At 57.6% G+C, this 10316-nt stretch overlaps 1 protein-coding gene across 4 annotated transcripts in view; it reads right to left on the reverse strand.

Annotated features, from left to right (window-relative positions):
- Positions 1-9663, reverse strand: part of LOC137377470 (rho guanine nucleotide exchange factor 6-like) — a 272593-nt gene extending 262930 nt beyond the window's left edge. For all 4 annotated transcript variants that reach the window (XM_068047087.1, XM_068047084.1, XM_068047085.1 and 1 more), the window contains exon 1: positions 9388-9663. In XM_068047087.1, the coding sequence (XP_067903188.1) occupies positions 9388-9651 (264 nt within the window). In that variant the 5' untranslated portion in view covers positions 9652-9663. The remainder of the gene's footprint in view (positions 1-9387) is intronic.
- Positions 9664-10316: the final 653 nt, after the last annotated feature.

The following is a 10316-nucleotide window of genomic DNA, read 5'->3' on the forward strand; positions in this document are numbered from 1 at the left end:
ACCTGTATTTATAAAGCACCCGTCACATCGTAAAATGTCCCATGGTGCTTCACAGGATGATTAGCAACCAAAATGTGACATTGAGCCACAGAAGAAATATTAAGGCAGGTGGCCAAAAGTTTGGTCAAAGAGGTAGATTTTAAAGAGTGTCTTAAAGGAGGAGAGAAAGAGAGACGGAGAGGCTTCAGGGAGGGAATTCCAGAGCTTGGGGCCCAGGCAGCTGAAGGCACAGCCACCCATGGTGGATCAATGAAAATCAGGGATACGTAAGAGGCCAGAATTAGAGGAGCTCAAAGATCTCGGAGGGTTGTGGGGCTGGAGAAGGGTACAGGGATAGGGAGGGGTGAGGCCATGGAGGGGCTTGACACAGGGATAAGAATTGGAAAATTGAGGCATTGCCAGACCTGGAGCCAACGAAAGCCAGCAAGCACGGGGTGACAGGTGAACAGAAAGACTAAGCAGGCAAATGGGAATCAAGTCAGTAACTCCAACTCTTTTTACTATTCTTTCACAGGATGTGGGCATCACTGGCAAGACCAGCACTTGTTGCCCATCCCTAATTGCCCTTGAACTGAAAGGTTTGCTAGACCATTTCAGAGTCAACCACATTGCTGTGGGTCTGGAGTCACATGTAGGCCAGACCCGGTAAGGACGGCAGATTTCCTTCCCGAAAGGACACTAGTGAACCAGGTGGGTTTTTACAACAATGATAGTTTCACGGCACCATCACTGAGACTACCTTTCAATTCCAGATTATTATTAATTAATTGAATTTAAATTCCACCAGCTGCCGTGGTGGGATTTGAACCCTGACATTAGCCTCTGGATTACTAATCCAGTAAGATTACCACTACACCATCACCTCCCGCAATGAGGAGTGAGCACCAGCACAGGTCTGAGGATCTTCTGTTTTGCAGTTTCTAATATTTTGCAGGTCTCACCATAAAATAAACATACAGGTTTCTCTTTATTGCCCATTTAACTGCATATCCCGGAGCCTTCCGCCTCAGAGAAAGGTTAAATCTACGGTCCCATACATTTACATAATCTTAAATTGTTGATAACAACAGGTCTTCCTGTTCTGATTTAGGATTTATATAGATGTCAGTCATGCCTCGGTGACTGGCAACACTCACCTCTCAGTCAGAAGGTTGTGGGTTTCAAGTTCCACTCATGCGAATTGAGCAAAAATTCAATGCTGACACTCCAGTGCAGTACTGAGCGAGTGCTGCACTGTCAGAGGGTCAGTACTGAGGAGTCGCTGCACTGTCGGAGGGTCAGTACTGAGCGAGTGCTGCACTGTCGGAGGGTCAGTACTGAGGAGTCGCTACACTGTCGGAGGGTCAGTACTGAGCGAGTGCTGCACTGTCAGAGGGTCAGTACTGAGGGAGTGCTGCACTGTCTGAGGGTCAGTACTGAGCGAGTGCTGCACTGTCAGAGGGTCAGTACTGAGGGAGTGCTGCACTGTCAGAGGGTCAGTACTGAGGGTGTGCTGCACTGTCAGAGGGTCAGTACTGAGGGAGTGCTGCACTGTCAGAGGGTCAGTACTGAGCGAGTGCTGCACTGTCAGAGGGTCAGTACTGAGCGAGTGCTGCACTGTCAGAGGGTCAGTACTGAGGGTGTGCTGCACTGTCAGAGGGTCAGTACTGAGGGAGTGCTGCACTGTCAGAGGGTCAGTACTGAGGGTGTGCTGCACTGTCAGAGGGTCAGTACTGAGGGAGTGCTGCACTGTCAGAGGGTCAGTACTGAGGGTGTGCTGCACTGTCAGAGGGTCAGTACTGGGGGAGTGCTGCACTGTCAGAGGGTCAGTACTGAGGGAGTGCTGCACTGTCAGAGGGTCAGTACTGAGGGAGTGCTGCACTGTCAGAGGGTCAGTACTGAGGGAGTGCTGCACTGTCAGAGGGTCAGTACTGAGGGAGTGCTGCACTGTCAGAGGGTCAGTACTGAGCGAGTGCTGCACTGTCAGAGGGTCAGTACTGAGCGAGTGCTGCACTGTCAGAGGGTCAGTACTGAGGGTGTGCTGCACTGTCAGAGGGTCAGTACTGAGGGAGTGCTGCACTGTCAGAGGGTCAGTACTGAGGGTGTGCTGCACTGTCGGAGGGTCAGTACTGAGCGAGTGCTGCACTGTCAGAGGGTCAGTACTGAGGGAGTGCTGCACTGTCAGAGGGTCAGTACTGAGGGTGTGCTGCACTGTCAGAGGGTCAGTACTGAGGGAGTGCTGCACTGTCAGAGGGTCAATACTGAGGGTGTGCTGCACTGTCAGAGGGTCAGTACTGAGGGAGTGCTGCACTGTCAGAGGGTCAGTACTGAGGGAGTGCTGCACTGTCAGAGGGTCAGTACTGAGCGAGTGCTGCACTGTCAGAGGGTCAGTACTGAGGGTGTCCTGCACTGTCAGAGGGTCAGTACTGAGGGAGTGCTGCACTGTCAGAGGGTCAGTACTGAGGGTGTGCTGCACTGTCAGAGGGTCAGTACTGAGGGAGTGCTGCACTGTCAGAGGGTCAATACTGAGGGTGGGCTGCACTGTCAGAGGGTCAGTACTGAGGGAGTGCTGCACTGTCAGAGGGTCAGTACTGAGGGAGTGCTGCACTGCCAGAGGGTCAGTACTGAGCGAATGCTGCACTGTCAGAGGGTCAGTACTGAGCGAGTGCTGCACTGTCAGAGGGTCAGTACTGAGGGAGTGCTGCACTGTCAGAGGGTCAGTACTGAGGGAGTGCTGCACTGTCAGAGGGTCAGTACTGAGGGAGTGCTGCACCGTCAGAGGGTCAGTACTGAGGGAGCGCTTCACTGTCAGAGGGTCAGTACTGAGGGAGCGCTGCACTGTCAGAGGGTCAGTACTGAGGGAGTACTGCACTGTCAGAGGGTCAGTACAGAGGGAGTGCTGCGCTGTCGGAGGTTCAGTACCAAGGGAGCGCCGCGCTGTCGGAGGGTCAGTACCGAGGGAGTGCTGCACTGTCGGAGGGTCAGTACAGAGGGAGTGCTGCGCTGTCGGAGGTTCAGTACCAAGGGAGCGCCGCGCTGTCGGAGGGTCAGTACCGAGGGAGTGCTGCACTGTCGGAGGTTCAGTACTGAGGAAGTGTTGCACTGTCAGAGGGTCAGTACTGAGGGAGTGCTGCACTGTCAGAGGGTCAGTACTGAGGGAGTGCTGCACTGTGGGAGGGTCAGTACTGAGCGAGTGCTGCACTGTCAGAGGGTCAGTACTGAGGGAGTGCTGCACTGTCAGAGGGTCAGTACTGAGGGAGTGCTGCGCTGTCAGAGGGTCAGTACTGAGGGAGTGCTGCACTATCAGAGGGTCAGTACTGAGGGAGTGCCGCTCTGTCAGAGGGTCAATTCTGAGGGAGTGCTGCACTGTCAGAGGGTCAGTACTGAGGGAGCGCTGCACTGTCAGAGGGTCAGTACTGAGGGAGTACTGCACTGTCGGAGGGTCAGTACTGAGGGAGTGCTGCACTATCAGAGGGTCAGTACTGAGGGAGTGCCGCTCTGTCAGAGGGTCAATTCTGAGGGAGTGCTGCACTGTCAGAGGGTCAGTACTGAGGGAGCGCTGCACTGTCAGAAGGTCAGTACTGAGGGAGTACTGCACTGTCGGAGGGTCAGTACTGAGGGGCTGCTGCACTGTCGGAGGTTCAGTACTGAGGAAGTGTTGCACTGTCAGAGGGTCAGTACTGAGGGAGTGCTGCACTGTCAGAGGGTCAGTACTGAGGGAGTGCTGCACTGTGGGAGGGTCAGTACTGAGCGAGTGCTGCACTGTCAGAGGGTCAGTACTGAGGGAGTGCTGCACTGTCAGAGGGTCAGTACTGAGGGAGTGCTGCACTGTCGGAGGGTCAGTACTGAGGGAGTGCTGCACTGTCGGAGGGTCAGTACTGAGCGAGTGCTGCACTGTCAGAGGGTCAGTACTGAGGGAGTGCTGCACTGTCAGAGGGTCAGTACTGAGGAAGCGCCGCTCTGTCAGAGGGTCAGTACTGAGGGAGTGCTGCACTGTCGGAGGGTCAGTACTGAGGAAGCGCCGCTCTGTCAGAGGGTCAGTACTGAGGGAGTGCTGCACTGTCGGAGGGTCAGTACTGAGGAAGCGCCGCTCTGTCAGAGGGTCAGTACTGAGGGAGTGCTGCACTGTCAGAGGGTCAATTCTGAGGGAGTGCTGCACTGTCAGAGGGTCAGTACTGAGGGAGTGCTGCACTGTCAGAGGGTCAGTACTGAGGGAGTGCCGCACTGTCAGAGGGTCAGTACTGAGGGAGTGCCGCACTATCAGAGGGTCAGTACTGAGGGAGTGCTGCACTATCAGAGGGTCAGTACTGAGGGAGTGCCGCACTGTCAGAGGGTCAGTACTGAGGGAGTGCCGCACTATCAGAGGGTCAGTACTGAGGGAGTGCTGCACTATCAGAGGGTCAGTACTGAGGGAGTGCTGCTCTGTCAGAGGGTCAATTCTGAGGGAGTGCTGCACTGTCAGAGGGTCAGTACTGAGGGAGTGCCACATGTCAGAGGGTCAGTACTGAGGGAGTGCCGCACTGTCAGAGGGTCAGTACTGAGGGAGTGCCGCACTGTCAGAGGGTCAGTACTGAGGGAGTGCCGCACTGTCAGAGGGTCAGTACTGAGGGAGTGCCGCACTGTCAGAGGGTCAGTACTGAGGGAGTGCCGCACTGTCAGAGGGTCAGTACTGAGGGAGTGCCGCACTGTCAGAGGGTCAGTACTGAGGGAGTGCCGCACTGTCAGAGGGTCAGTACTGAGGGAGTGCCGCACTGTCAGAGGGTCAGTACTGAGGGTGTGCTGCATTGTCAGAGGGTCAGTACTGAGGGAGTGCCGCACTGTCAGAGGGTCAGTACAGAGGGAGTGCTGCGCTGTCGGAGGTTCAGTACCAAGGGAGCGCCGCGCTGTCGGAGGGTCAGTACCGAGGGAGTGCTGCACTGTCGGAGGGTCAGTACAGAGGGAGTGCTGCGCTGTCGGAGGTTCAGTACCAAGGGAGCGCCGCGCTGTCGGAGGGTCAGTACCGAGGGAGTGCTGCACTGTCGGAGGTTCAGTACTGAGGAAGTGTTGCACTGTCAGAGGGTCAGTACTGAGGGAGTGCTGCACTGTCAGAGGGTCAGTACTGAGGGAGTGCTGCACTGTGGGAGGGTCAGTACTGAGCGAGTGCTGCACTGTCAGAGGGTCAGTACTGAGGGAGTGCTGCACTGTCAGAGGGTCAGTACTGAGGGAGTGCTGCACTGTCAGAGGGTCAGTACTGAGGGAGTGCTGCACTGTCGGAGGGTCAGTACTGAGGGAGTGCTGCACTGTCAGAGGGTCAGTACTGAGGGAGTGCTGCACTGTCGGAGGGTCAGGACTGAGGAAGCGCTGCTCTGTCAGAGGGTCAGTACTGAGGGAGTGCTGCACTGTCGGAGGGTCAGTACTGAAGGAGTGCCGCTCTGTCAGAGGGTCAATTCTGAGGGAGTGCTGCACTGTCAGAGGGTCAGTACTGAGGGAGTGCTGCACTGTCAGAGGGTCAGTACTGAGGGAGTGCTGCACTATCAGAGGGTCAGTACTGAGGGAGTGCTGCACTGTCAGAGGGTCAGTACTGATGAAGTGCTGCACTATCAGAGGGTCAGTACTGAGGGAGTGCCGCTCTGTCAGAGGGTCAATTCTGAGGGAGTGCTGCACTGTCAGAGGGTCAGTACTGAGGGAGTGCCGCATGTCAGAGGGTCAGTACTGAGGGAGTGCCGCACTGTCAGAGGGTCAGTACTGAGGGAGTGCCGCACTGTCAGAGGGTCAGTACTGAGGGAGTGCCGCACTGTCAGAGGGTCAGTACTGAGGGAGTGCCGCACTGTCAGAGGGTCAGTACTGAGGGAGTGCCGCACTGTCAGAGGGTCAGTACTGAGGGAGTGCCGCACTGTCAGAGGGTCAGTGCTGAGGGAGTGCCGCACTGTCAGAGGGTCAGTACTGAGGGTGTGCTGCATTGTCAGAGGGTCAGTACTGAGGGAGTGCCGCACTGTCAGAGGGTCAGTACAGAGGGAGTGCTGCGCTGTCGGAGGTTCAGTACCAAGGGAGCGCCGCGCTGTCGGAGGGTCAGTACCGAGGGAGTGCTGCACTGTCGGAGGGTCAGTACCAAGGGAGCGCCGCGCTGTCGGAGGGTCAGTACCGAGGGAGTGCTGCACTGTCGGAGGGTCAGTACCGAGGGAGCGCTGCGCTGTCAGAGGTGGCAGTACTGAGGGAGTGCTGCACTGTTGCAGATGCCATCTTTTGAATGAGATGTTAAGCCGAGGCCCTGCTGTCTCTCCCAAGTGGATGTTAATGTTCCCGTGGTGCTACTCAAAGAATCACAGGGAGTTCTCCCCGGTGTCCTGTGGCCAATATTTATCCCGCAATTAACATCACAGAAACTGATTATCTGGTCATTATCACAGAGCTGTTTGTGGGATCTTGCTGTGCACGAATTGGCTGCTGCGTTTCCTGCATTTCAACAGAGACTACACTTCAAAAAGTACTTCATTGGCTGTAAAGCACTTTGGGACATCCTGAGGTCATGAAAGGTGCTATATAAATGCAAGTTCTTTCTTTCATCAACCAATGAGGTAACAGTGCTCAGAGCAACCCATGAAATTCAGCAGATCAGTAAATAAAAAATATCAACAGAAATAGGACTGAGTGCTTTTGGGGGGGTGGGAGGGTCCCGGGGCTCGAGTCTGGACCCTTTTGCTGTAGATCTGGATTGCAGGCCAAGAACTGGAGCACCCGCTGTCACCCGGAGCACACGCCACCACCCGCAGAGCACACGCCAACACCCGCAGAGCACACGCCAACACCCGCAGAGCACACGCCACGACCCGCAGAGCACACGCCAACACCCGCAGAGCACACGCCAACACCCGCAGAGCACACGCCAACACCCGCAGAGCACACGCCAACACCCGCAGAGCACACGCCAACACCCGCAGAGCACACGCCAACACCCGCAGAGCACACGCCAACACCCGCAGAGCACACGCCAACAGCCGCAGAGCACACGCCACGACCCGGAGCACACGCCATTCTATGGAGAATGCAGTTGTTCAAACTGCGGTTTAGGTTTAACTGTCATTTCTAAACCAGCAGCAGTTAAAACACAGTCCTCATTCTGCACTTGGCTCAGTTTTCAATCATTTAAGACAAAACTTCACTTTTTTTTGTCCAGTGTAACAATGAGCAGGTATTTTGTCTCAGTTTGTAGTTTGTTAAAAAATGAGAATTAATATTCATTCCGTGCTTTTGTTTTCACAGTACGTGGCAAATTACCAAAACATCTTTAATCCTAAACACCGACCTTGTGTTATTATGGGTTACATGAACAATCTTTCTCCTTTTCTTTAGACCATTGCAGTGACATTTCAACAGCAACAAATGTTGCTCTGTAACTAATCAGTAGAAACTGAAAGGTGAGGCTGATTTGCTCTTAATTGTGGAACTTGCCCCAGTCGGGGTTTCAGTGGATCAGTCTCGAAGTTTCAAGGGGTGATGGGCGTCCCCCGCTTCCCCAAACCTCTCCTTCCCCCCCCACCCCCAGCTTAACCCCCTCCCCCCCCCCCCCCCGGTTTACCTTGTCCAGGTTCCAGGATCACGGGCAACATCCCCCCCCCTCCTTGCCCCCTCACCCCTCTGTCCCCCTGTCCCAGCTCCTCTTCCCCTGGGTTTACCTTGTCCAGGGCTCCAGCACCAGCACCCCCATTCCCCACCACCACCCCCTCACCCAGGTTAACAGTCTCTCCCCTCTCCCGGTTTAACCCCCTCTCCCTGGTAAAGCCCCCCCCCCCCAGCGTTTACACCCTTTCACCCCACCCGGTTTACCCCCCTCGCCCCAGGGTTTACATTGCCCCCCCAGGGTTTACCCCCTCTCCCCCAAGTATACCCCCCCTCTCCCCCCCCCCCATTTTACCCCTCCCCCCAGGTTTAACCCCTCTCTCCCCGGTTTACCCCCTATCCCCAGCCCCCTCTCTCCCTGGTTTACCCCCTCTATCCACCCCCCGGTTTACCCCCTCTCTCCTCAGTTTACCCCCTCTCTCCACCCCCCAGTTTATACCCCCTCTCCCCCGTTGTACCCCCTCTCTCCCCCTCCCCCCCCCCCCGGGTTACCCCCTCTCTCCCCGGTTTACCCTCTCCCCCCCCCCCGGTTTACCCCCCCTCTCCCCCCCCCCATTTTACCCCTCCCCCCCGGGTTTAACCCCTCTCTCCCCGGTTTACCCCCTATCCCCAGCCCCCTCTCTCCCTGGTTTACCCCCTCTATCCACCCCCCGGTTTACCCCCTCTCTCCCCAGTTTACCCCCTCTCTCCACCCCCTGGTTTATACCCCCTCTCCCCCCCACCCCGGGTTACCCCCTCTCTCCCCGGTTTACCCTCTCCCCCCCCCCCCGGTTTACCCCCCCTCTCCCCCCCCCCCCCCCCGGTTTACCCTCTTCCCCCCCCCGGTTTACCCCCCCCCCCGGTTTACCCTCTCTCCCACCCCCCCCCCCGGGTTACCCCCTCTCCCCCCCGGTTTACCCCCTCTCTCCCCCCCCCGGGTTACCCCCTCTCTCCCCGGTTTACCCTCTCCTCCCCCCCCCCGGGTTACCCCCTCTCCCCCCCGGTTTACCCCCTCTCCCCCCGGTTTACCCTCTCCTCCCCCCCCCCGGGTTACCCCCTCTCCCCCTCTCCCCCCCGGTTTACCCCCTCTCTCCCCGGTTTACCCTCTCTCCCCGGTTTACCCCCTCTCCCCCCCGGTTTACCCTCTCTCCCCGGGTTACCCCCTCTCCCCCCCGGTTTACCCCCTCTCTCCCCCCCCCCCGGGTTACCCCCTCTCTCCCCGGTTTACCCTCTCCTCCCCCCCCCCGGTTTACCCCCTCTCCCCCCGGTTTACCCCCTCTCCCCCCGGTTTACCCCCTCTCCCCGGTTTACCCTCTCCTCCCCCCCCCCGGGTTACCCCCTCTCCCCCTCTCCCCCCCGGTTTACCCCCTCTCTCCCCGGTTTACCCTCTCTCCCCGGTTTACCCCCTCTCCCCCCCGGTTTACCCTCTCTCCCCGGGTTACCCCCTCTCCCCCCCGGTTTACCCCCTCTCTCCCCCCCCCCCGGGTTACCCCCTCTCTCCCCGGTTTACCCTCTCCTCCCCCCCCCCGGTTTACCCCCACTCTCCCCCCCCCCCCCATTTTACCCCTCCCCCCCGGGTTTAACCCCTCTCTCCCCGGTTTACCCCCTATCCCCAGCCCCCTCTCTCCCTGGTTTACCCCCTCTATCCACCCCCCGGTTTACCCCTTCTCTCCCCAGTTTACCCCCTCTCTCCCCCTCCCCCCCCCCCGGGTTACCCCCTCTCCCCCCCGGTTTACCCTCTCCTCCCCCCCCCCGGGTTACCCCCTCTCCCCCTCTCCCCCCCGGTTTACCCTCGCCCCCCCCCCCGGGTTACCCCCTCTCCCCCCGGGTTACCTTCTCCACGCTCCCCGGGTACAGTCTCTCCAGCAGTTTACACAGGACCAGTCCGTCCTTCAAGACGTTTCTCAGGAACTCTTCCGGGTCCGAGGGTGTTTTTTTGGGGGATTCCAGCACCCCCAGGGAGATGAGCCAGGTCACATTCTGCTCGGCGGGGGTCATGGCTCCGGCCGCGGCTCCCGGGACGCCTGACAACGGGCACCGAACGGGGAAGCAGCCGCCCTGAGAAGCGGGTGGAGCGGAGCCGGGACTCGCCCACATCCGCGGCGCAAAAGCTGCAGAAAATCCCCTTCCTTTTCCGTCACTGAGTCTGAGAATAAGAGCAAGACAGACAGAGTCTGCAAACCCAGACAGACAGAGTCTGCAAACCCAGAGAGACAGAGACAGAGTCTGCAAACCCAGAGAGACAGAGACAGAGTCTGCAAACCCAGAGAGACAGAGTCTGCAAACCCAGAGAGACAGAGACAGAGTCTGCAAACCCAGACAGACAGAGTCTGCAAACCCAGAGAGACAGAGTCTGCAAACCCAGAGAGACAGAGTCTGCAAACCCAGAGAGACAGAGACAGAGTCTGCAAACCCAGACAGACAGAGTCTGCAAACCCAGAGAGACAGAGTCTGCAAACCCAGAGAGACAGAGACAGAGTCTGCAAACCCAGACAGACAGAGACAGAGTCTGCAAACCCAGACAGACAGAGTCTGCAAACCCAGAGAGACAGAGACAGAGTCTGCAAACCCAGACAGACAGAGTCTGCAAACCCAGACAGACAGAGACAGAGTCTGCAAACCCAGAGAGACAGAGTCTGCAAACCCAGACAGACAGTCTGCAAACCCAGACAGACAGAGTCTGCAAACCCAGAGAGACAGAGTCTGCAAACCCAGAGAGACAGAGACAGAGTCTGCAAACCCAGAGAGACAGAGACTGCAAA

The sequence above is a fragment of the Heterodontus francisci genome, chromosome 15 (assembly GCF_036365525.1).
Source record: "Heterodontus francisci isolate sHetFra1 chromosome 15, sHetFra1.hap1, whole genome shotgun sequence".
NCBI lineage: Eukaryota > Metazoa > Chordata > Chondrichthyes > Heterodontiformes > Heterodontidae > Heterodontus > Heterodontus francisci.